This window comes from Carassius gibelio, chromosome A4 (assembly GCF_023724105.1).
Source record: "Carassius gibelio isolate Cgi1373 ecotype wild population from Czech Republic chromosome A4, carGib1.2-hapl.c, whole genome shotgun sequence".
Lineage (NCBI taxonomy): Eukaryota > Metazoa > Chordata > Actinopteri > Cypriniformes > Cyprinidae > Carassius > Carassius gibelio.
In genome coordinates, this window is record NC_068374.1 from 30,939,861 (window position 1) to 30,967,707 (window position 27,847).

At 37.9% G+C, this 27,847-nt stretch overlaps 1 protein-coding gene across 2 annotated transcripts; it reads right to left on the bottom strand.

The window, feature by feature from the left end:
• Positions 1-372: 372 nt before the first annotated feature.
• LOC127976941 (SLIT-ROBO Rho GTPase-activating protein 1-like) lies at positions 373-27,847 on the bottom strand. Of its 2 annotated transcripts, XM_052581535.1 has the most exons (22): positions 27,166-27,847; positions 18,766-18,961; positions 17,620-17,782; positions 16,354-16,416; positions 14,625-14,804; positions 12,925-13,053; positions 11,701-11,922; positions 10,547-10,648; positions 8,828-9,025; positions 8,491-8,575; positions 8,180-8,207; positions 7,988-8,018; positions 7,817-7,877; positions 7,644-7,721; positions 6,764-6,898; positions 6,412-6,517; positions 5,075-5,299; positions 4,921-5,000; positions 4,650-4,827; positions 3,894-4,028; positions 3,449-3,806; positions 373-2,551 (listed from the first exon to the last, which is right to left on the bottom strand). In XM_052581535.1, exons 1-22 carry the CDS (start codon positions 27,230-27,232, stop codon positions 2,135-2,137), a joined length of 3,237 nt encoding a protein of 1,078 aa, XP_052437495.1. In that variant the 5' UTR covers positions 27,233-27,847; the 3' UTR covers positions 373-2,134. The 2 variants fall into 2 exon arrangements, with proteins under 2 accessions (XP_052437495.1, XP_052437501.1); XM_052581541.1 differs by lacking the exons at positions 18,766-18,961; positions 27,166-27,847 and adding an exon at positions 18,393-18,602.

The following is a 27,847-nucleotide window of genomic DNA, read 5'->3' on the forward strand; positions in this document are numbered from 1 at the left end:
AAAGTTAGTTCACCCGGGAGTGAAAATTCATCCATCTTCTGCTCACCCTCAAAAGCATCCTTGGTGTATGTGGCTTTTGTCAACAGTTCAGAAGACGTGAGATAAAGTGCACAAATATGTAATAAAAGATTTGAGTCAGCAGAAGTCAGAAAAAAATGTGTCTATTACATTTGAAATCTGGATATTTATCTACAAAAACGCATGGATTCACTAAAGTCTGTGGGGAACGTTTTATTACAGATGCTCGCACTTTATTTCACATCTTTTTTTGGGTGCACTGCCTCTTTAAATATTGTAGATCGCATATGCTTTTTACTCCCCGTTTAGTTTTAGTATTATATATAGTACCAACAAAAAAAGTACAATGCACCATTTTTGAGACATATTAACTTTCATTTATTTCAAAGACATTCAGTTTCGACACATTTCAAAATGCACTGGAACATGATTTAATGCTACATGCCAATACAGTCCTATACATGAAAGTGCGACATCACAACGGATTAAATGTACATATTTATTATTTGTTCAGGATATTAAATATCTGGAAAGAGCTATGGCATTATTATTATAATTTAACTTGGGGAACGACTCTTCAGAGAGCGACGGGAGCACACACCCTTGGCAGACCAGGCTCCTGCATTCAACATGCATCCTGAAAGGCACTTTCATGTGAACACAGTTGTGTGTGTGTGTGTGCGTGTAGGAGGGTGGGGCGATAATCATAGATATTCACATTGCTTGGAAAAGGAGAAAAAGGTGGGCGTTGGATACTGCGAAAAGCGGTCGCAGTCGTATGAAAGAGCACCAGTAAGAAATGAAGGTAAAAAAATAGAACAGGTAGAAAAAACATAAGAGCAACAGTCAAAAAAAAAAAAAAAAGTGGAAAATCAATCAAGGCTGTTCAGTTCAAGCAACTCACCTCACCTTCATGCATATTTACACACCCTCATTCACAAACACATACACACACACACACACACACACAATCCTGTCTACAAGTGCAGCACACTCTTTCTCTCTTTCACTCACACACACACTCAAACACTTAAGTTGTCATGTACAAGCATGAGTTATCTATCATCTAGTACTCTGAACTACTCTAACTGTGTTTTATCATGCAAAACCCCCCACACAGACACACACAGAAGAGCCATGTATGGTTAGTGTGCTCCAAAGAGTCTGCCGTTGACAATATGGTACAAACACAAGTACACTGGAAGCACAGGAGACGTTGAAAATTGAGGATCGAACACCATGATCGTCCGACAGTGGAGCAGCAGTGGAAATTGTACTTGAAGGACCTGAGGGAGGGCGTGGCCTGTTTCCACCAACTTTCAGAATTTTCTTCGCAATCCTCCCCGGGAATGTGTTTTTTTGCGCCTTCAGTGTGATACGTTTTGATAAAGCTTAGTTTGTGTGTTTGCCCTTGGAATGTGTCCCTCCCACGTAGTCCAATCAGGCTTCAGGGTTTGGTTTCCACAGTAAAGGGGGAGGTTCATCTGGTGATCAAGGCTTAGTGTGGTATTTTTCGAGTGTAAAAAAAAAAAGTGGAACATTCATGGAATACATTCTGTGTTCTTCAGTTGCCTCGCGGGAAAGGCTAGGTGAACCAACCAAAACAACTAAAATTACATTCCCCGTCAAATTCCAACAAGTGAAATAAATATTTTCCCAAGAGGCACCAGGAGTCCTGTAACTCGAATCGAAGCATCAAAAAAAGCAGCAGCAACTTATAAAAATGGCATTTTCGACACATCCCTCTTGTGGTATTAAGGCCTAACAGATCAAAACACTCAAAATACATTGCACCGACTCAAAGGAACATTTCCCCCCAAAAAGCAACAACGGTACTTCCTGTACAGGCAGTCTCTCTCCGCTGTGTCTGAATGTGTTCCTCGCAAATTTATCTACACACACACAGACACGGTAAAGTCCTATTCACTTTGAGAATACACACACACCACCCTGACAGCACATTTATGGATATAATATCATAGGCTAATGCTATCAGACCGTTCTGCGTGTAAACTAGCTATCGGCCGTACAATCATGTAATCATTAAGAGATTAACCCTGTTCTTCGAGCAGTCGTCAAGTCTTAAACCCTGTTTCCTTTGGTTGGACCCATTGGCTTACATAGTGCCCGATTTGTCGCCGCCGAAACTCGAGGGCAGATTCTGGGGCTGCTGGGAAGGCGGAGGGTTGGCTTTGGGGAGAATTGGTGGTTTGGGCCGCAAAGCAGGTGGGCGGAGCGTCACGCCCATGCGGGGTGAGGCGATGGGTTTGAAGGTGGCAACAGGGTCATTGGAGCGCCGGGATGAAGGGCCGGGCAACGGAGGGAGAGAAGGAAGGGGGCTTATAGGGCTGAGGGGGCTTGGGGAATCTGACGGGCTGGACAAGCTGGAGGGGGTGGAGCCGGAGGGGCAGGACGGGCTGCTCTTCACCTGCTCCAGGGTGTCCAGCACCAGGTCAGGAGCCGCGGTTTTCCCATTCTGTCTTTCCAGCTCACGCAGCTCATTCAATGCCAGACTCATAGTTTCCTCTAAATCCTGTAGAAAGAGAGCGTTAACTGTTATCAGACATTGAATGACTGTGGATGTGGGCAAATTTCACAACTTATGGATATGTCTGGGTTGTAATGCACAGCAAATTCAAAACAAGCGAGTACAAAATTGGATTTTGCATTAAGAAAAGAAATCCTGAATTTTTAGGGTCCCTAATTTTTTCTACATAAATTGAATATATCAGTTTTAATAAAATCTAAAATATTTAACATTATTATATTTTTAATTCGCGGATTACTCATTTTATTATTTAAACTTTTTTAAAAAGTCAATTTTTTAAAAAAATTAATAAAATATAAACTGATGATAAATTTGATATAAAAATCTAAACATTAAAAATTAAATATAGCCATTATAATATCAAACATAATATATGATATATACACAATACACACAAATAATTAAATCTAAATATAAAATAATACATAGATATTATAATATTTAATATATAATATAATTTACGAGCATTCATTTGTTAAATAATTCACCAATTATTAATGAAAAATGTAAATTAACATTTTCGCGAAAATATTATAAAAACATGAAACGATTATACATTTTTTTTTATTAATTATATGAACATATAAGAAAAATATCTGTTAATTATTTTTTTTTTTTTAACTCAAAGGTTTTCCCAAAAGTAATATAAACTGACCATAAATTTATTTCACATATTACTGAACAATTATATGAGAATCTGAGTGAAAAAATGTGCTTAACTGTAAAAATGTAAATGCAAACAATCGTAATGGTCCTAAAAAGAGGTCTCAATTTCTATATGCAAAATAACATCTTATTGTTTTTCCTTTTATTTTTGGGACTGAAATGCGATGAACATGTTTTTGTGAGATTTGCCTATTTGCATGTCTGTTCATAACAAACCTGTGCCATTGTGTGCGGGTTCAGCGTCTGAGACCGTTGAATCGGTAACCCACAATGCAGTGTGGATGGTGACTGGCGTATTGGAGGACTCTCTCGCTCTCGGTCCCTGCGCAGAGACTCGTGTCGGCTGATGTTGGCAGTGATGTTGCCGTTGGAGGTAGCGTTGTGTCCCATGCGTCTGTGGTGCTCAGGACTGTCTACACAGCTATTCCCACGTAGCAGCTCCCGCGGGCTGAAATGCCCTGTTACAGTCACCGTTACGGGAGGCGAGCTACGTTCCAGCCCATTGCCGTGGCAGTGACTGTCATTTAGGCGACCGGGGACGCGGCGCAGGAGGGCTTCCGTTCGCTTCCGGTGTCTGAAGAAAGTAAAAAGGAATTAATAAAGCAAAACGCAAGGAGAGAAGTGACCAGGAGACTAAAGGCCAGAGTGTGCATGTGCTCACCGGCTGATGAAGGTCTCATGGATTCTTGGTTCAGTAGGAGACGTCAGAGAGCGTCTGGAGCTCACTTCATCTGAAGGTGTGGTGCTGGACTCACTGTCTGTTTTCTGGCTCAGAGTGTCTGACATGGCCTCATCCCTGAAATACGTCATGCAGACGTTTATTCATTCATCCATTTTAACATCAAGCTATTCATTTGATGAAAGTGAAAGTGACGTGACATTCAGCCAAGTATGGTGCCCATACTCAGAATTCGTGCTCTGTATTTAACCCATCCAATGTGCACACACACACACAGCAGTGAACACACACACACACACCCGGAGCACTGGGCTGCCATTTATGCTGCAGCGCCCGGGGAGCAGTTGGGGGTTCGATGTCTTGCTCAAGGGCACCTAAGTCGTGGTTTTGCCGGTCTGAGATTCGAACCCACAACCCTAAGGTTAGGAGTCAAACTGTCTAACCACTAGGCCACGACTTCCCCCGAAAAGGTATTTTAGTTTTATAAGGAAATTCAATTAGTTATATAAACAGAACAAACTTCAAATTCAAAACGACAACTACTAAGAAAACATTTCTACCTAAATACCACAATTACTGCAGACATAAAGTGGAAATTAAGTTAGTCACCACTGTTAAAAATAAATCACTTCTTAGATTGTTTAGAGGCAGCACCATAGATATGTGTTTCATGGTTTTAAAACAGTAATATTAAGTGGAAATTAGTCACTGTAATGTGGATGAAGCGTGTGAACTCACTCCTGCAGCGTGACGTATTGGTGTGGTATGAGTCCGTCAATGCCGTTGTGACGTCCCTCCCACCAGTCTTCAGACGCTCTCTGGAAGAGCAGCAGAGTGGCGCCTTTTTTAAACGTCAGCTCCCGTCCAGAACGTCCCACATAGTCAAACTTGGCTGTGGCCTCCACAGGCTCTCCCTCTGAAAGACAGACAGACAGACAAATTCAGCATTCTGTATTTTTGTGAATGAGAAAAATGCAGTATTTTTACATGATAACATGCATGGATTTACCCTCCTCGCTCGTCTGTGTTTCCGTCCCTCCATCCTGCTCGCCCTCCTCGAACGCTCCAGGTTCACTGTACGGACTTTCACTTTGGGACACAAAAATTATCAACAATCTGCAATACACTTTAAACCATATAAATGTGAATATGGTCACACTCACCAGTACTCAGTATTGCTCATGCATTTCTCATACACGGGTCCCTCCAGCTCTTTGGTGTCAGGGAAGATGGTTTCATGGTGGATGATGATGGTTTTGATGATCTCATTGACATGCGTCTGACATGAGACCTGGTCCAGGAGGTCCGGGGTGGGCATCAAAGTCGGACCGAAGCATATAGCCAGGTTTCCAGGGTCCATCATGTTCTCGTCGCTGTACTGGGACAAGCTGTGATTGGAAACCAACCCGTGATGCATTATGTTGTCTCCTGAGTACACTGCTATAATTATGCATTCTCAATCAGAGCCTCAGTCTGCTATTTGTATGCATGAGTCATAAATTCCATATTGCACCTTTTCTTTTTGCACCTTTATCCAACACTTTCGCTCTCACCTTCCCTCTATCTTTCACCATCTCTCTCTCACGGCACAGAGGTGGGAGAGGATTTAATTTCCGGTGTGAAAACAGATGCTTAATTTAGCTGCATTTCTCCCATACAGTGAGACGCTTCAGCTTTGCAGCTGAGTGAGTTGAGTTCTTTTGGAAGTACAAATATTGGTGAATAGTCCATAGTATAGACATGAAGGAGTGTGTATGTGGGTTTACTTAGATTTGTCCCTGAAGTGTAGCTGTCAACATAAATCAGCTAAATATGGAAAAACTTCCTAAGAAAATATTCAGAGATAGAACAGTTTTATATATTGGTTTTATGGTAGTATTTTTAGTAAATGAAATCAGACACTTCATAAAGTTATTACTTGTTAAAAGTGACATTTGTGTAATTATTTAACAGGTACTGATGTTTATATATATATATATATATATATATATATATATATATATATACGTATATATATATATATATCACACAATCACACTTTTAATAATTGAATAATATTTTAGTAAAATTTATACCAGGGGAATTGCCATTAACTAAAACCAATAACATACATAGTGAATACGAGGGTTTTTATTGTTAACTGAAATGGAATTGAAATTTCTAAGTTAAAGTACTAAAATAACTAAAACTGAAATAAAAAAGAAACCTATACACTATAATTATATAGACATTTAAAATAAAGTAAAAATTCATAAAATGAATACGGAAAATAAAACATTTTAAAAGTAATCAAATATGAATAAAATCTATTAATTATAATATATCAATGATACAAAAATAACACTGACTTATACAAAATAATTATACTATTTAATAATTATATTTAGCTTTATATAAAAATAACAGTCTATATAGTATGTCTTCATTTTAATTTATATGTGTGTGTGTGTGTGTGTGTATGTGTGTGTGTGTGTGTGTGTGTGTGTGTGTGAATACTCACTGGTTGAGGAATGCAAACAGGTATCTCATGACCACTAGTGTTGGCCGTGGTGTTGTGGTCAAGATCTTGCGGATAGAAAGGGCACGCTCATACAAACTCTCCGTTCCTGTTGAAGGCACATGAACATGCACATTCATAAAGAAGGAAAATCAGACGTCCCGTGTGCTCTTTTATATTCACATGAAAAGACAGCCGCTATCCAAACTCCCCAGGAAACCCAAGTACTTATCACCCTGTCATTTCCCGAATGCTTGTACCATCATTTCTCACACACACCTTTCCTTTCCTTCCTCCATCCTGCCTCATACGCATACATGCACATATATGAACGCAGGGGGAAACATGCACTCACGGACGCAGGCGATGAGATCGTTGAACTTCTCCTTGGGGAAAAGCGAGTTGTCCAGGTTGCGGAAGTACATTTTCAGTACGCCTGCTACTGAGTTAATGTCATGGTTATTCTCCTCGTCAGTCAAGGGGTCGTTGCCTGGGAAACAGTCACTAAGATGAGAGTGTATCCATGGTGATGGATCTTTTTAAACTGAAATCAGTGATTTTCACATTTGGATACAGCACTGAGGCTTTCAAAAAAAATGGTGATTGTCATTTATTATTAAATAATCACATTTGTATCTTTTAATTTAAGGGAGACTGTTAATCGGTATAAAGTCAATTCTATGAGTTTATATTTAATTTAATAATTTTGCATTTTTCTAAAAATCATAAAAATGTACAGGGTCAATGTCACCAATTTATTAATTTAACTGGTGACACAGAAAGGGCACAGAATATTTATTGTTCATATTACACAATAGCTTACCTTTGTTTAAAATTATTAAAAATCTTACAAATTCAACTCAACAAATACAACTTGTTTATTTTGCCAATTTAAAAATAAAATGTGACTTCTTACATTATGTAGAGGAGATACCAACCATATTAATTGATTATGTTTTTTTTTTCAAGAAACATTATGTGGTAACTAATCAACAGTTATAATAAAATAAAAAAATAACATTTTCAATTAATTTTTGTACTTAGTGACAAAAATTGTGCATAATATTTCTTCAGTGTATTACACCATAACTTATATTTGTTTTAAGATTATTTCTTAAATTATTTTTGTATTGTACAGCACTGTGGTCAGCCTTCTTGCTGTTTTTAAATGTGCTTTAGAAATAAAATGAACTGAACTGATGTATAGATATGATCTGATGACTGTGTTCACAAACCTCGTTCGAAAGAGTTCTTGATGTCATTGACTTCCACCTGTGACCCTGAAACCCTGAAAATACCCTGGTGTTGCAGACCTAGAAGAATAAATTAATTAATAAGAATACATCATACACCACAACTTGATGATGAATTAAATATTTGTATTTGTCAGATTTTATAAATTTCTCACCATATAGATTAATAAAGCGAATGCAGCTTTGTACAATTAGTGGGATGGCCTTCCCAGAATCCTGCGTGCAGATAAAAATATTGCAATAAATATGAAGCAGCGCACAGAAGTTGTTAAAAAAAAACGTGAAATATGCATACTGGTACAGGTGAAAACAAAACCAGCTGTTACCTGGTGCCTGCTGTGGGAGTTTCGTCGACGGCTAAGTGGAAAAAGTTAGAGAAATACAACTGAAACAAGGGATTTAGCATTCAAAAAGGTCATGAGAACCTTTACAAATATCAAAATGACCTTGTGATGCAGAGCAATATATAAAAAAAAAACGGCATTAAAAAAAAAAGGTTAGACATAGATGAGATATACCTGGTTGTCATGATGTCTGCTCTGTATCCTGTGGATATAGACATTATATTAGATGACATTGCACTGCTCTTCAATTATTATTATTAGTAGTAGTAACAATAAAAGTACTTGTAGCAGCAATATAAATATTAAAATCAATTTGAATTAATTAAAAAATGAGAGTTTTTCCAAATGAAAAAGAGCTTATAATAAAATATTTTCTTTTTCCATTTCAAAACCTTTTTCACTTTCTCAATATTAGCAGCAGCAGCAATATAAAATACATATAATCATAATTATTTAACATTTAGAGAAGAGTGCGAGATCAGCACCTTCAGCTATGCTCCTCTTCAGCATGTCGTGTTTGGCCTGGAGTTTAGCGATGAGATTACTGCCTTCCAGACACTCCTTCAGTTTCTGCAGCCACACAAAAACACACACTCAATAATAATCCGATCACACTGGACATTAATGATCTAATTAGTGCCGGTCATCCATCAGTAGCCTTAACTTTTTTGCTAAAACAAAACCCTTGATCCAAAGGTCTCAACGCTACAAAACTATTGCGTGATCAGATCATAGGCATATGTAAATCATCTGTGTCTGATTCAAGTAAATATCTGATTAAATGCTGGATTTCTGAAACCGTGTGTGTGGGCCAACATTTACTGTGAAATAGAAGAGCTCTGTTTCCTGCTGGTTGGCGCGTCTCTTGGCCAGGCTGGGTTTGCTGAGGTAAGTGTCTGATACGCTGGATTTGACCGACTCAGTGGAGCGACTGTGATGGAAGCTCTCGGACACGTCGTAATCTTCCATGTTCACCATGTCCTGGATAGTGCTGAGGGTGGCCTCCGATGTCTTCTTCACCTTCAGAGGGAACATAGAGTTTTACAGAAGTGGTGACCTGACACCACTGTACTGAATGATTAGCTCATGGTCATTTTAAAACAAGAACAGTTTTTACTTGTATTTTCATATTTAAGTAGGCGATGAAAAATACAGGTGTAAATGGGGTCCAAAACATGTTGTGATCAAATATACTACGAAAATATACTATTGAAGTCAATGGACACCAGCAAGATGAAGGAAAGAGTTTTTTTTTTCTGTTGAACACAAAATAAGTTATATTGTTACTCACCCTCAAGTTGTAAAAAAAAAAAAAAATGTGTACAGTATGCACTTGACTTATATACAATATATAACATTTAATTAAATATTGCAGGGAAATAAAAAATGTGAAATTTATTTGGAAGCATTAATTTGTCCTCCGTGTTTTTTCACACAGTGGCATCCTATTGAAAGAAATTAATACTTTTATTCTGAAAGGACACATTAATTGATCAATTGCTGAAGTTTTATTCATCAAAGAATCCTGAAAAAAAGAATCACTTTCCACAAAAATATTAAGTAGCACAATTGTTTTCGACATTGATGTTAAATAATAAGAAGAAATGTCTCTTGAGCAATTAAATAAACATATTAGAATGATTTCTGAAGGATCATGTGACACTGAAGACTGGAATAATAAATGCATTTTAAAAACAGGAAAACAGTTTAAATTATATGTGACCCTGGAGCACAAAGCCACTCTTATATCACTTGAGTATATTTATAGCAATAGCCAAAAATACATTGTACTGGTCAAAATGATAGATTTTTCTTTTATGCCAAAAATCATTAGGATATTAAGTAAAGATCATGTTCCATTAAGATATTTTGTAAATTTCCTACCATTAATATATCAAAACTTAATTTTGGATTAGTAATATGCATTACTAAGAACTTCATTTGGACAACTTCAAAAGGCGATTTTCTTAGTATTTACATTTTTTTGCACCCTCAGATTCCAGATTTTCCAAAAGTTGTATCTCAGGCCAAATATTGTCCTATCCTAACAAACCATATATCAATAGAAAGCTTATTTATTCAAGTGATGTTTAAATCTCAATTTCAAAAAATTGACTAGAGCAGTGAGGATAGAGGAATATCCCCCACACACACACATCCGTACACCCCTCGCTCTCTACAGTCGAAACTCTCTGCAGTAACACAGTGTTCATCAGCACTTCTGCTCTGTCCTTCACATGCTGAGAGCTGCAGGAAACAGCTGGCCTGCCAACAACCAGTGACAAACAACCACACACTCCAACAGAGACTGAGAAGATGGAAACAATATGTATAAATGTGTCTGCCGCTGTGAAGGTGTGCACTGTTATGCATATATAGAACCTGATGAGAAAGAGAGGAGGAACGAGAGAGGGGAAAGGAGGAATGGAGAAGGTGTGTATGCCTGTCATCTCATTCTTTATCCTCAGTGGGAGAAGTGCAGCTGCCGAGGTGCTCATTGGAGCGGAAGGGATTGCATGTGTGTGTGTATGTGTGTCTCACCTCTTCATTTTCGATCTTCAGTGTGGAGAGGCGCGACTGCAGCTGCTGGAATCGGAGGAGGAGCTCGGCTTGCACCTGCGGCAATGCTGTGATTTGACTCACCTGAAATATCCACATGCATAAATAAACATATTATAGAAACCGCTCAGCAGAACAAACAAATCATTGCATCTTTGCTCTTCTTATAGTGGCCTTTTAGGCATATTCAAGGACGTAGAGTGTAAACAGGAAGACAGGAAATGATATGGAGAAGACGACATTGCTTGATTTAAAAAAAAAAAAAATTGTTGCGTGCCAGACTTGAATTTGCATTGTCCAATTGAGCACCAAGTCTCAGAATATCAGAGCGTGCATGGTAATTAACAGGCCACAGTTGGATAATGTGTCAAATAACAGCTCAACCATGTATATCCATGCATGTAGGTTTTTCCTCAATATTTAAAATTAATATTATTTGAATAAAAATTTGTGTAGATTTCGAGATGCAGTAAGGGGTCAGCAATTTTAAATCACCCCTTTGTGGCTTTTTAATCGGTTCTGTGGTGTGATAATTTAGTTTTTTATTTACAAATAATCCATGAGGGCTCAATTATTATGAGGTCAGGAAACCTTTAGCTTATTTTTTTGCTTATTAATGATGAAAATATCTCTATTATGTGAAGGTACATCACACTGCAGGAATAAAAAAAACAAACAAACATGGAAATAGTTCCAGATAAATATTGTGAGTTCAATTAAAAGTATGAGGCGAAACTCTCCATCTTCTGAAGTTAAAAGTGCCATAATTACTACTTCGGTTTTCTGAGGTCACGTTTAGAAAAGGGCTTTTCCATATACGTTTAGATATTGGTTACAAATTATTATACTATTTGTAAAATATTATGCTATTTTTGACCAATTTCTGACTTCATTTAGATAATGCCAAAGTAAAGTACACAATACAGGAAAGCACAGGACAGTTTCAAACTTTTAAATAAATAATTTTATGTTTTTAGATAAAAAAAAATATTTTTTGCTGTCCAGCCAAATTATTAAGATATGACAGTAAAAGTCTCTGCAATATCACAAATTCATTAATGACCTAAACAGAAGCCTTTTGTATATACTGTAAATGAGATGTATATATGCAGTCTGGACACTAGGTGGCATGTGACCTGGTCTGCCATGTGTGGCTGAAAGGTGAAGCGTGCAGGAGGAGTGAACGCCGTGGGGTGAGTCTCCATAAAGCGCTGCCGGTCACTACTGGGGTCCAGCCCCTCCACAGCCCCCTCCAAAATATCCAGGCCTTCATGCCGAGAGGTTTCCAGGCTGTATTCTGCTGACAAGTAGGTCCGCAACGCCCGGCTCAGGCCAGCATGGTAGCCGAGGTCACAACACTGTTAAAACACATATACACACACCAGATTTTACTGGAGAAGACAATTTGTGTGGAGCTGTCAGTCGAAAACGATTATGAGGGATGTACCATTACATTAAAGCGTTCATCAAGAAATGATCCTCTAGGGCTTGTGTTCTCAGGGTTGATTTGAAGGGTTTTTCATCCAGGCTTTTACTGTATCTCATTCCTCACCCCCACACAATCTCTGTCTCCCTCTTTCATCCACCCACATACACAAATTCTCCTGCTGTCTTTATCTCAGTGTGAGCAGGTTTGACCTCTGTGGAGGTCAAAGAGACGCAGAGCTCCGATGGGTCAGATACTGCTGACCACCATCGGCCTGCTGCAAACTCTAATGAGGAAAATAACAGACACAGCAAACCCAGGAGAAGGGCGGCCCATGTGAGAAATGACTCCTCTCTTTACCTCGGACGAATCTCCTGGCCGCACCAGAAACTAGATTAAGTGTGCAGGATATTTAATAGGATAATCATTAATGGGATAAAAATAATCAGTATGCAACCATGGTATACTACACGGGACACTCTATCCCACAATGCAATGCACACATCTTCACCTTCCATTTTCTACTGTGTTGACAGACAGACAAACTGATAATAGACAGAGCGATAGTTTGTATGATAGAAAGGTGGTAGAAAGAAAGAACAACAGGATGGGCAATGCATTAAATGATATATAGACAGACAGAAGAGCATAAGATTCTAAACATGGCCTGTTTCAGAATTTGCTAATGTGTGTTTGTAATTAAAGGCTTAATCTCCATCCCGTCCTGCCTGTTACAGGGTGTGTTTGTCTCTAATTAAAGGCAATGGAGGCTGCCTAAATTAGTGATTATTAATCAGGACTATAATTCATCACTGTGCTTGGTAAGAAAGCAAATAAACGCAACCATAATACCATGCCCTTCATGCAGTGGCAATTTTCTGCTGTCGATTCACCGTCTGTGCATTACAGTACACAGCCCTAATCAGATACTCACGTCAATCAGATGTGACAGGTCGTGGATGTAATATTTAAACAGAGAAGCGTTCGTGGCCTCCAGAGTCAACAGATACTCATTCCGAGCTTTCATAACCTTCAGTTTGTTCTCTGAATACTTGGCTTGGCGCTGGGAAAAAAAAAAAAAGAGACAGAGAGGTTGAAGGAGACAGAGAAGGACAAAGTGTTGAGTAAGTGCTATATCTCCATCAAGCCAAGAAGATAAAATGTTTTTATTTGACGACCTATCGACTTGTTTGTAATGGTAGTGTGGTGTATAGCACAGTGAGGCTTGGCTTATACGTCTTTAATCACAGTTCCTCGGCTGCTGGTGAAACCCAGAGATCTTTTAAAGCAACATTATCATTAAATCAAGCAAGCATCCTGAACATTCAAGTCCTTTATCCATGGGACAGTGATTTCTGTGTAATGATGTGTACTACATTTCAAAAGCATGGGGTCTGTAATTATTATTTTTTTTTAAATGGTTCTCAAAGAAATTCTAACCAAGGCTGCATTTATTTGATCAGAAATACAGTAAACAGTAATACTGCGAAATAATATTACAATTTAAAGTAGCTATATTCAACTTTAATACATTTTAAAATGTAGCTTATTCCTGTGATGCAAATTTGAATTTTCAGCAGCCATTACTTCAGTCTGATCAATAGAAAGTTCAAAAGAGCATTTATTTCTAATAAAAATCTGTTTTACTCTGTCAACATTTGTCACTTTTGAGTCATTTAATGCATCCTTGTTGAATTGAAAACAGCAGTGCATATACATTTTACATACTCATATGTGTGAACCACATGGTTTTATGTTCATACCATGCCTCAAAAAAAAAAAAAAAAATTCTGTCCATCGGGATATCCTGTCTGCCTATTCTGTCCAATACTTCAACAATTGCTCATTCTAACCTCTCCTCCCCCTTATGAAAGAGAGAAATGAATGCAGTGCCAAACTGTATACATGCAATATGTCATGAGGGTGTATGTACTGGAAATTAATGTTCTAAAAAGAGACTACTGTATATATAAACTACTATATTTACTGCATAAACATTAAAGTCTCCTGGGTCAGTTTATACTGGTGTCGGACCATACCATGCCCTATAAAAACATGGTTATCAATGGTTTTCGGTTACAGAATAGTTATATGCAAAATGGCTGCTCTTCTTTGCTTTTTTTTCATAAACACGCTCTGATCGCACATGCTGTAGCTGTACCAGGGTTTACTGGAATCATTTCAAAATTACATTTGGAAAGCGGCGACGTTATAATGTATTTCAGCTCAATCGCATAAACAATAAGTAATTTATTAATATAGCGTTAAATCAACCTGGCATCACAAAATATTCTCAGTAAATCTTCATAACCATCATTATAATGAAGCATCAAATCATTAAAGCCAACCACAGCAACAAAATAGGCTCATTTTCAGGTTATATCAGAAATTATTCCCTCATAATGTCCACCGAATTACTCCATAACTCCAGTTCACAATATTTCATCAAGACAAATGAACTTTGCACTATTTCTGGAAACACATCTGGTACGTTAAAATTCACAGAATGTAATTTGCATAGTGGATAATACACTCATAGATTGCAAACAACTAAACACATTACGCATAACACATAAAGATTCCTCAAAAAACAGCAACACAACAGAAAAACAAAGCAAAAGATGTGGAACTCACCTTCTCTTTCATCTTCTGGATTTTGCGAGCAGCGTTGCGGCGTTGGTGGCGATCTTCGGTGCGCAGACTGAATATGGCCTCTCCACCTCGGCCCTGTCGTTCACCCTGCCTCTCTGCCTCCTTTAACTTATTCTCTGCACTTAGAGTCTCTGTGTGATACATGTGATACGTTTTCATCACCTGCAGGGGACAGAGCAGAGGGAAAACTACATTACCCACAAGCCCAAAAACTTTGAGCAGGATGCACCCTTATCCAACTGAGCTAATCTGATTCATAAAGGTCTGTTGTGCATCTGTGTCTACATTGATGTGTGCATAATGATTTTCATATGAACATTTTTTAATCATATCACTTGTTCACCAATGGATCCTCTGCAGTGAATGGGTGCCGTCAGAATGAGAGTACAAAACGCTGATACAAACAAGACAATATTCTAAAAAGCTGTGATCGTAATAAACAAATCCAATAAAAAAAATTATTTAAGTTCAAACCGTTGCATTCATTGCTAAATTATGTGTCCATAATATTGCTTTGTACAAATATAAAGTGGTCTAGTCTGAATCGAGAGAGAAATATGCACAAATCAAGAACTTTTTAGAAGCAAAAAAAAAAAAATAGAACTAAAAATTATGAAACATATATGTCAGTGGATTTTGATGTGAGAGTTGGACTCTCATTCTGACGGCACCCATTCACTGCAGAGCATCCATTGGTGATCAGGTAATGTAATGCAACATTTCTCCAAATCAAACAAACTCATCTATATCTTGGATGGCCTGACACTCCTCGCTACAAGCTAAATAATAGAACACGCATCCTGCTCTGCTCTCATACTCTGATGTAAATCCTTCTCAACAGGGATACAAAACTGCTAACACAAGGGCTGCAGTGAGGTGGAAACTTCCTGAACTTTGAGTACTTTGGTTCAGAGAATTCATCTCATTTTTAGTGCGCATTCCTCATGTAAGAGCTAAGCTCAGTTGACAGACTTAATGTGTGCTGCTGCTGGGTTTTTGTTTTATCAAGGTTATTTATGCAAGAGCTGCTGGCTTTTAAGACTTCAGTCCTGTCAGACTGGCTCAAATATTCAGAACTGCACAGTAAAACAATTACAGACGAATAACATTTCTGTCAACAGGGAAAGTTCCCACCCAGCTTGAAGTCAGCATTAAAATGGAAATTCACCATATTTTCTTAATGCATTTTGTCTATTTTAATGTGAAAGACTCATCCGTGCATGCATTTTCTTTCTTTTGTTTCAGTTATTCTTTATGACTTCAAATCTGCCATTTTTCTTCAACTTTTTTGTTTTTTGAGAGCCAATCAACAGAGCTGTACAGGTAAATGTCACGTGATGAAAAGATGTGGCATCACATCAAACACCATTGGAAAAATATTGCAAAGTCCATTTCATGCTGGTCTTTTCAGCAACTATAGAATAGTGTCACATAAACAGCTGCAGATGTTGCATACAAAGGGAAAACTGCAATCCAAAAGCAATGCGGAAATGTTGGAACTAGTAAATATAGATAGATAGATGAAACCTATACAGTTGAGTTCTGGAAGAAGGGAAGTGAGAGACAGAGTGTCGGTGATGGCGGGGTGAATTACATATTGATGGAATGATAAAATGAGAAAGGAAAAAAAAAGCACCAGCAAAGTGATAGGATGAAAAAGCAATCCAAAGAGAGATTGAACAGATGATGAGAGAGAATGAGACAAGCTCACCGTGTAGAGTTCGTTAAGAATCTTCATCAGGTCTTCTTGCAGCTGGAAAATGATCTCTTTGCTCTGAAGGCCAAAAAAACACAAGGTTTGTTATAATGGATAGAGAGTAAGGGCGAGCTGGGTCAAACTCAAATATACAGGCAAGAATCGCTGTCCTCGCTTTGTCAATTCTGAACTAACGCGAGAGATCAAAATAACTCAAATGTCCACTTATGTTGCTTTACTTCTCTTGGATCAGTTATGTTACACAGTACCTTCTCGACTCAACCTTTTGGGCTCATCAGATGTGCATTTTTCTTTTAGAGTGTCACAAGTGAGCTTTAGCAGAGCTTTTTTTGACTGATTCTTTTCATTTATTAAAAATGCATTAAATAAAAAAAAAAAAAAAAAAAAAAAAAAAAAAAAAAATATATATATATATATATATATATAATTTATTTATTTTTTTACTTTTTTGGATGTTGCAAAAATATCCAAATAGGATGATCTTTTAGGATTTAAAATTCATATAAAATATTAATATAAAACAAAACCCATACACACCTTTTTTTTTGTGGTGGGATAAAGTAAAAAAAAAATCAGGATGATACAACCATCCTGTCATGATATCTTGATAAAAAAAAAAAAAAAAAGTTAAAAACCTTAAATAGTTTGGTATAAACTTTACTATCACTGTATTTATTGTTATTTCATAGCGGAAACAACTGTAAAGCTGTTTTAAGAACTAAGAGTTCCCAAAATGGTGTAAAACTTTTTTTTTTAACATTTATTTATATGAACTAGCACATGCATTTTAAACGATTTATTCTGTATCTTGGACACTCCTGTTTGTCATTGCCCCTTCTACTATTGTTATTATATTAGTGCTTGTCTACTAAAGTGTTGTAGTGCAGAAAAATGCATTCACTTCCTATAAATAAACCACCACTGTGTTGGATCTACAGAGACAGCGCCTGAATAATGAATGGTGAATTCACATAAAATAAAACCACAGCCATGCACACAGTCTGAGAAAGCAATCTAAGTTTATGAGTGATAATTATATTGAAAGAATGTAAACTAACTGCTAGGAACAAATTCTAACACCACTATTACAAGAGAGTAAACAGTTGTTCACATTTTAATTATCCAAAGGAGAAATGTGGCGTGTTTTTAACGAATGCACATTTTTTTCCAGCTTTCATTTCGATTGAATTATATGTGCATGACATCACATTATAATACCGACAGGAACGACCTTCCACGCTGACCCGTGTTTGACCTCACCTTCTTGAGCAGACGCATGTTGTCCTCACTGACGTGTGTGAAGCGTGTGATGACGTTGTTGAGGTAAAGGTCGCTGAGGGTGGCGTGGTCCTTACTCTCCCTCCTCACCTGGTTCAGCAGCAGATACCAGCAGTTCACCGGAGAAAGCAGGTTCTGGTCCTTCCTGAAAGCCATGGAAATGTGTGTTTAACATGTAGATGGAAAAAAACGATACAAAATACAAATAAATCTCTAGATATAATATAACATTCAAACATTAGGTGATTTAAATTTGTCATTTTTTGCTGTCATTGTATATATAAATGTCAAGCATTAAAATCATTTGAAACTAAAATTTGCAACATTATAAAAAAACTGTAACATTAGTAATGTTGTTACTTTCAATTTTGACCAATTTAATGCATCCTTGCTGAATAAAAGCAGATTGTTGTATAGCTACATTTTAAACTGATTACTGCCGAAAACTGCATTGCATTTCTCTCTGTGCAAACTGCTCATTTATTCTGGAGAGTGAAGGTGTTTTAACCACCTGCCGATGTGAAGGTAAAAGACGCCATTTTGTTTCACACACTTGATCTTCTATATTAGTAATGGCTGTTGTGAAAAGACAAAGGGAAGCCATCTTTTCCCAAAGAGGCAAATGCCTTCAGCAGCCAGTGACTAATCACAAAGCAGGCATCCGATGGGACAGCCCCATGAAGACCAGCACACTAACAGTGCCCAGCACGAGAGAAAAAAAAAAAATGCAACAGAAGAGAAACTGTGAAACTCACTCTCTCTCTCTCATCCCCCATTTCTCTATTTTCCCAGCTGAATGTTATCTGCATTAATGAGACAGCAAATACACAGATGCCCGTCCACACACACAAGAACAATAACTACAGCAGACACAGCAATCGCCTCTCCTCTGCCATCTCTGATTTCTCAAGCATGAAGCTGCAGAGCATCGTGGGTAAAATATTCCAGACGTCGCCCTAATCCACCACACAAACCACAGTCGAACAGAACAGGGCGGGAGAAATTATTTGGAGGTGAACGGAAGGAAAATGAAATGTGCATCAGAACCGAAACGATTCACCGCTGATTCGTTTCTAGTAAAATGACTCTTGAGTCATTCCTGCACACACACGCACAACCTCCACTCACTTGTATTGTTGGTGGTCCTTGGTGCTGCGGGTTTTGGCCATGAATCGTTCGGCGAGCTTCTCCAAGTTGCGTGAATATTCGCTCTCGATCTCAGCTTTCTTCCTGAAGAAATCCTGCAGGTCCTGGAGGAGCTGAACCCGCATGTCCGTCTGCTGCTCCAGACATTTCTGCTGCTCCACTAACTGAGACCGTATCTCTGTTCAAACACACACACACAGTTATGTTAGCTAATTAACAAACGCCAGTGTTTCTTTCTTAATGACAACTGCAGTGTAACTGACATCACATGACACGCTCGGGAGCAACTTGAGCACAAAGTGGGCACTGAGGGGTGAAGTTGTGCTCACTGAACCAGAGATTTTTCTCCTAACAAGCCAAGCTGGATTCTTCCTTAACAACACACTGGTTATCACACTCACTGCAGTTGCCAAGACAACAGGTAGTGGAGTGGAGCATCCCATGGGGTTTAGTGTGTGTGTGTGTGTGTGTGTGTGTGTGTTTAATGGGAGGAGGTGTTCTGGATTCTCCATGCTACTTCTCATCTCCACTTCTCCACAAACTCCACACTCCTTTTCCTTACAGGAATGGTGCAGTCAGAATTAAAATGCCGTCTTCATTTAGGTGACGTCATGCAATTCAGAACTCATTGAAGTTTCCATACTGCCAACACTTGCTTTCAGGTTGTTGTTTTTTTTAAATGGGAACAAATGTACATTAAAAAGTAGTCTAGACTCATGCATTTATAAACTAATACTTATGAATTAACCAAGAAAATAAGACAGCACAAATACACTTAAAAAAAAATATATATATACGATTTAAAATTAAGGAAGGAAATATAAATTGTATATACAATTTTAGGGACATTAAAATATTCTATTTTTGAAAAGCACTCACAAAGGCTGCATATAATTTAAAATATAGTAAAAGCAGCAATATTTAAATATTATTGTGATTTAAAATATGTATTTTATATTTTCATATGTTTTTAAAGGTAATTTATTCCCGTTTTGAACAAGCTGAATTTTCAGAAGCCATTCTCCATTCAAACAAATGATAAATTAGTATTTTTTGTTATTATTATTACTATTTAAGCTTTTTTTTTTTTACCTTTTTTTTCGGTTTTAGTTTTTTTCCCAGTTAGTAATTTTAGTCATTAACCCTGAATTTATTTCATTCAGTTGACAAATTTTTCATTTAATATTTTATTTTTAGCTTTTTTCACACATTTTTTTGTAGTTTTAGTTAAATATTATAACCAAGATATACAAGTTAAATATAATAAGACAAGACATATGATATCTTTGCATGAAATTTAAGACATTATCCACTGATAATCTAAATCTTGATAATCTACAGTTCTCTCAATCTATCTGTTCCTCACATAAAGCTATCATATAAGTTCATAAAAAAAAAGATATTTCTACAGTGTTTTTGCATCCTTTTGGAAGCTTCAGAAAGATTCAGTGCCTGTTATTTGTAATTGCATAGACATAAGCATGTAAAGCAGCCATATGGTTTTGAAACTGAGCCATAAACACCCCAATAATCCCCCAGGACACACCACCCCTCCACATCCCGTCCCACCAACATATTCACATCGATATGGCTTTTTATAGTGTAATGGTTGATTCTTACATTTTGAACCCAAATCCTGAATAAAAGGTTCTGGCTTGGTTTAAAACACCATGAGAATACGCACTTTTCATTTTTGCCCAAATTATTCCTTTAATAACTGCTTTTAATAATAGCACTCCCTTGTTCCCCTTCACCAGCTCGCTCTCGCCCTCTTTTCCCCCTCTCCTTCTCTCTCCATAGACCAACTGTTTAATGTCAGACTGCCTCTCCGGCTCGAAATAACAGATGAGACAGCAGGCTTGGCGTGAGCTCTACGTGGGTGTGAGTGTGAGTGTGTGTGATTGTGTAGGAGGGTGGGATGGACTGTGAGAAATGGAGACATGTAACACATACTGTGTGTATGTGTGTGTGTGTGTGTTTGCATTGGTGGCATGGTGAGCAAGGTGACTCTTTCGATATAATATAAGAAACACCTGAAACACAGCAGAGAATCTTTTCAAAAATGTCAGCACTGCCTGAGTGGTGCATGTTACTTTTTTCAGAGTGTGATTTTTTTTGAATGTTTCATATGCAGTGACAACTATAGGTAAGCCATTCGTAGGGAAAATACAAAACATTTTTTTAGGGCTGTCAAAGTTGATAATATTACTCTTTAATTCTAATTTGTAAATATATCCATATTTATAGAAAATAAACAATAAAGAAAATAAAAAACAAACCTGCATTTAGTTGTAAAAAAAAAAAAGTATTTAAAAATATATGTTTAAAGCAATAATAAATTTCAACCAAAAATGAATAAAAACATTTACAAAATACAATGTATAATACAACTAATAAAAAATGCAATAAAATTGAAAATAAAAGACTAATTCAAAATATTAATAAAACTATAACAGAATATAAATAATGCAAAATATTAATAAAATAATAACTACTAAAAAAAACGCAGAAAAAAACTGCTAAGAAAAATATAATAAGTGTATGAGTCACAAGGACTACACACACACACATATATATATATATATATATATATATATATATATATATATATATAAATAATTTTTTGGAGGAGCAACTGGCAACCTGTCATGTGAGCCCATATCCTGGCTGATATCGATAATCTCAAAACTGCCAAATATTGGATAATAGCCAATGCATCAATCTTTTAGCAGTGCAGCTGTTGCTGACAGAGCTGTTCTCAAGAAAATCTCAAGAGAGAAAACATCCAACTGCAACGGAGCACATCCTCACATGGGCCGTCGTCCCCTGCCTCCACTCATGTTGATGCTTGAAACACGCTCATCTGTCATCTGGACAATGTGCATGCTGTTTTAAACCAGGCACAAACAGCTCACCGGCAAAAACCAGCTTGAAACAACTGCGGAACTGGAAGTGCATTGAAACTGCTTTCCAAACGACAAATAAACAGCCAGTGACTCATTTCCACGAGACTTTGAAGCACAAAACAGGCAGACAATGCTAATTAAAAGAATGTAAAAGGATAGGAAACATGTTTGTTCATGTGGATGCATTTCATCTAGCCAAGAAATATAAAATCCCCACCGTGCTGAGCCAAGCCAGTACCAAAATATGGACATTTACCTTGATGAAAATACAATTTGCCAGTTTACAAGCATACAAAATGTGTATAATGGTGTATAAATAATACACTCCACTCACTACCATAAAATGATTGCCATTTATCATTTTTCAAATTGTTCGTCTTCACAAGCCGCTGTCTATCTGGTGTTTGACCTTTGAACTTCTGACCGCGGTGAGCATGTCTGATGCGGCATGCGCCCGACCCAGACTGTCTCCATGGCAACAAGGCTTCTGCTCAGCAACCTGAGAGTGTGAGGAGTGTGCAGGCATCCTCTACAGCAGCATTACACACACACACGCTAGCGCATACAACCACACACACTCACATGATTTATAAAATGGGAACTTCAAACCACAATGACAGCAAAATACGCACTTATGACCTCCACATACATAAAAATATCCCATTTATGTGAAAGAAAAAGGAAAAATTTTACCCTCTAAAAAAAACGTCACCATGTTTTACGCTATTCTTCTACTTCCCATTTATTTCCCATATCTCCTCTTCTCACGCTCTCATAAAGTGAGCGTCTTTGCATAGTGTCAAGGAAAAGCCAGCATTAGCTCAGGCTTCATTCAGCGCACAAGACACATCAAATGTAATCAAGCGCTCACAAATCCAAGGTCAGTAGATACGAACAGCTAAAGAGAACGTGGGAGGACTTCATTTGACACGAACGTAAATGTGGCTATTGGAAGAGACAGTCGAAACATTCAAAATGCAAAAAGAAATTTCATCCACATGAATCAAAATATGGCGTTTACCCTGACTAAGCTCCATTAGCACATCTCTGTCGTTTCAAATCAAAATACAACTCGAGATAATATAAAATAAATAGTCTGGCACACTTTCTGTTTTAAATCCAAGAGTAAAGACTAGACAATCCCTAGTGTCATTTCTGCAGTGTATATGACCCTCTCTGCTGTGATCTTAAATGGATTACTGGATCGATATCTATCCTTGATTAATGAGACGTACAGGGTTCCTGTTATAAATACATGCAGTGGGTGGCTGGAAAATCTGTCTGATCTCGAGTCTGATACAAAGAAATCAGTTTTGACCAAATTAGCTATTTGTTCATTGTCTATTCTCGAAAAGAGGAAGTGAGGTCGTATATGCCGTTTCCAATCATTATTTTGAAACACGACTAGGGCTGAGATGCGTATGAGGATGGGAAAAGATTACACACACAACTCACGTTCACACACTCCTGCAAGCACACACACATTGTGGACATCTGGGCCTTGTCCACCTCTCAGAATTCACCCATCACATGTTACAATACCAGTTGTCCACAAATACACATTTATTTGCTCCCTAAATGAGCCATTTAATAAGCTGAAATCACATGTAAAGTATGTACTGCATTTAATGAAGAATTCACTTTAGACCATTAACATACATGTATGAATTTTAGTAGTACGAACATTTTAAACCATGTTTAAAACGTTTTACAACATTCAGAAACAAGACAATTCCTCTCCTGTGGCTTAATGGGACAGTAAAGTGTCCATCAGATATGACTCCATCAGATATATTACATAATGCTAATTATAATACATAACAAAATAAAGCCAACAATGAAGCTAGAAAAAGTTTGTGGACTGATACCACAGTTTGTTGTTCTGATTAATTTGAACAGCCTACTACACACACACACACACACACACACACACACACAAAAGAGATAGAAAAATGTATATACAGTATATATTTTTAGAATGATTTTAAATATTCTATTTTATATTTTAAATGTTATTTAATTTTAATTATGTTAATTATATTTATTTTAATGTATATTTATGCTTAATATGAATTAAAATTTTATATAAAATGTAACTATATACATTTTGCCCAATTATGAATGTCCCAAGGGAGAGGATTTTTTCTCTGAAAATCTACGTAATCACACACATACACACACACACACACACACACTGTTTTTGTGAAAAGTGGGGACATCCCATAGGCGTAATGGTTTCTATACTGTACAAACTGTATATTCTATGGCCCTACACCTAACCCTAACCCTCACAGGAAACTTTGTGCATTTTTACTTTCTCAAAAAAAGAAAACTCATTCTCTATCGTTTAAAAGCGTTTTGAAAAATGGGGACATGGGATATGTCCTCATAAGTCACCCTCTCCTTGTAATACCTGTGTCATACCCATGTCATTATACAGAGTTGTGTCCTGATGTCAGAAAAACAAGAGCACACACACACACACACACACACACATCCAATTCCCTGCAATATATATATAATTTACAAGGTTTGCAGGTCCACATTATCTGTGCACTTTGACTAGTGTTTAAACAGAGCTGTTACACATATAAACAAAGGGTATGCAAGAACAGGCTGTAAGATTTAAAGAAGCAGGACATTTCTTATTATTTCATATCAGAAAAAAACAAAGGTCATCATTTAGTGTGACACAGCGACACGCACAAGAGGACGTGCGCAATCAAAACCACTTTGTCCCTTCTGCATGACCATTCTGTGAGTCAGTATAAAAATTCTCAAACCTGCTCAAATTGCTCCTTTAATCTGTACAGCCTGTTTTACGTCGCTTTGCATTCACTCTGAACATTTATTGTCATATGTTTGGACTCTGACAGCTCCTTCTCTGGGACTCTGAACAAAGAGATGAAATGTCTTGTAGCAGAGTGGATCCCCGGAGCCGCAATAAATCTGATTCATACAGTCACTCTAGGCAGAGGAAGTACACCAGTGAGTCAGTCTGCAGCCTTGGACGATGATGTGTGTCTGTGTGATTGTGGCTTTGGACTGGTCGGGAGTCAGAAGTGCAACCCAGCATCAAATCTAACAGGATAAAACACAGTCTTATGGCAATTTCATACTGGAAGACATCAATCATTTTCTCTCTTTTATTTTGTGCTTATAAGTGCACGTTGGAAAAGATTAAACCTCGCATGAGAACATACTGTACACATAACTCACACACACACTAGCTATCACTGGATGGCATGAGGGTGTGGTTTAAAGTTGTTTCTAGCTATAGCAAGCTCCCTACAGGACTGAAAAAGTCATCCGCTCATATGCCGTTTCTTGCTGATAAAGCAAAAATATTTTGAGGAATGCGCATGCACACACACACACACACACACACACATTCACACACCAATGTTTTACACATTAAACTCACTAATATTAACTAAAATAAAAATATAGCTGCATTGACAACACACAACTAAATTTCTAAACCTAAATATATAAAAAAATACAAATCTAATACAAAATATTAACAAAAACTATACTGTGATACTAAAATAACACTGCTTTGAATTACCATAATTGTGTAGTTCAGTTTGTGTGCGTGTGCGCGTGCAGGTACAGTCAAGGTCATGTGCCTCTCTTTCCTCCCAACTTCCTCCCTTAGAAAAATCCATTTCCTGTTCGGTCACTGACAAACTCAAGCATGTTCCCTTGGACATTTTTTATTTTTTTACAGTACCTATTTTTTTCGAGTCTGATAAAAATTCAAGCAATCACATGTACACATCTGTGCTCACAGAATGCATTTAACTGTGACATTATTAAATCAATAAAAAGAAAATTAAGTATACTTAAATAGCAAATGTGTGAGTGTTTGTAATATCTGAGAATAACAGAGATGTCCCTTAAAAACATAAAATCAATCATCTGTCTCAATCCATCCTTAGTCACACTACTGTATGCCACACACACGGCTGTACGTGCGGTCCATACTAAACAGCACTGCTGCGGCAGGAGGATTCCCTGATCTTGCTCCCTGACACACACACACACACACACACAGCCAGATACCCATTGCTTCCCTATTGGACCTGGTGGTTAAGTAACCATGGAAACATGTACAATGCAGCAGGAGCCTGTAGTCTGTTGAAAGCGGAGTGCACCTTTGTGCACATGCACACAAACCTACATTTGACAATGTGAGCCGTCTATATGTTCATCCATCTTGGCTGTGCGAGCGCTAACGCACCGGCCCCAGTACTACACCAGTCTTTCAGCAAGTTGCCTAGAGACCACCCTCACCCGGACTACCATTGGCCAATAGTAGCTGAGACAGCAACTCGGCTCCTTACATTTACATATCAGCATTAGCCATACACCTTCACCTGACTACAGTTGGAGACAGGGGTTGCCATGGAGCCTGTGCGATGCTGCCCCCCCCCCCACGCTCTATTTCATCGATTACACACTGTTAAACGAGTGTGCTCTCAAACGGCCGCCCTGCTGTAAGGGCAATCAAATGATGCAGAGTGTGTGGATTGTGTGTTATTTTGATGCTAATGCATATCTTGAATACAAAGAAGCATGCATTTTCATAATTTGCTCACTTAAGCATCTCATTTACTGCTGGAAATCCAGGTTCAGATTGTTTTGAAACAGTAGCTTGTTTCGAGTTAGTCCAAGATGTTTATCAACTGGTGAATCAGCCATCAAAAGCTGGTAAGTCCAGATCATAGCTGGTTTTTTTGTTTGTAGATAGCTAGTCAAACACCTAACATGGTCCAAAAACCATCTTGATCTCCTTGAGGTTTCTAACCGGTTGACCAGTAACCAAATTACATACACCATCTGGACCATCTTGAGCTCGTATGAGCCACTGGTGGCTTGTTAATATCTGGTCAACCAGCTACCGTGTCCCAAAACTCATATTAACCACCGTAATCTGACTGACCAGCTGCCATTTTGCAAAATCCATTTTGACCAGCTAGTTATTAGCTGGTCAACAAGCAACCATGTACCAAAACTCATCCTAACCTGATTTCCAGCTTGTAATCAACTGGTTAACCAGATACTATATTCCAAGACTCATAAACACTTTAAGCAGTTTGGTTTCCAGCTAGTAATACGCTGGACGATCAGCTTCCATGTTGCAAAAACCATTCTAGCTAATCCAGGCTGATCAGCTGGTCATTAGCTGGTTGACCAGTAACCATGTTCCAAAAACTATCTTGACCATTTTGAGTTACTTGGACAAAGATGGTTTACCAGCTTTAATAAGAAATAAATAAATAACCACTTAAAACCACCAACTTAATTCAATTTCAATTTAATATTTTGAGAATCAATTCACATAAAATAAGCAGAAACAATGAAATAAAATGAAATGCATTATGAAATATTATTTGACACATGCACAAGGTTCATATTTAGACGCATCAGACAAGTCCGTCTCCAGGTACCCATCAGGTGCCAGTGTTCTTACCTTTCACTTGGCTCTCATACTCCGTGATGATTTCCTTTTCCTTTTTGATCTTCGTCGTGTTAGACATGACGCCTGTGTAGTCCAGATCCGCTGGTCCCTTCTGTCTGAAACCTTTCTGCTTCTCCGAGACGCGTCCCTACAGTGCCCGATGCGTCATATCTAACCACAGGTTCGGTGCGTGATCCAGCAGCAGGAAAACTGTGGTCCGTATAGCAAACGGATGACATTCAACCATGCACATCACACTATTGGACCTGGACGGAAAAAAGACCCATGAAAAGTGGCACGTAAACCACAAGGGCGCGTCGTTACAGCCGCATCGCCGGACGCGCAAGAACGACTGGAGATGCAAGTGGCCGCATCAATATTACGCACAGGTTGAGTGCGATCGTGATAAACAAGAAAGAGGTGACAGACACCCTAACTCATCTAAACTCACTCTAAGGTCTGTGAGTATCTGATTGTGTATGCAAAAAATAAAAATTGTTAGGTGTGCGCGCCGCTTTCCTCATGCGCGCGCTCTCACACTACTGTCAATTGGTGGGCGGGTTGGGGCGTGTGAGCGTGTGCAAGACTCATAAACTTGACAGTCACTCTATTTTAGGAAACCTCTAGTCCAGTTATTCCCACTCTTGGTCATTGAGAACCCAAGCTCTGAACATTTTGGATAGCTCTCTCATTT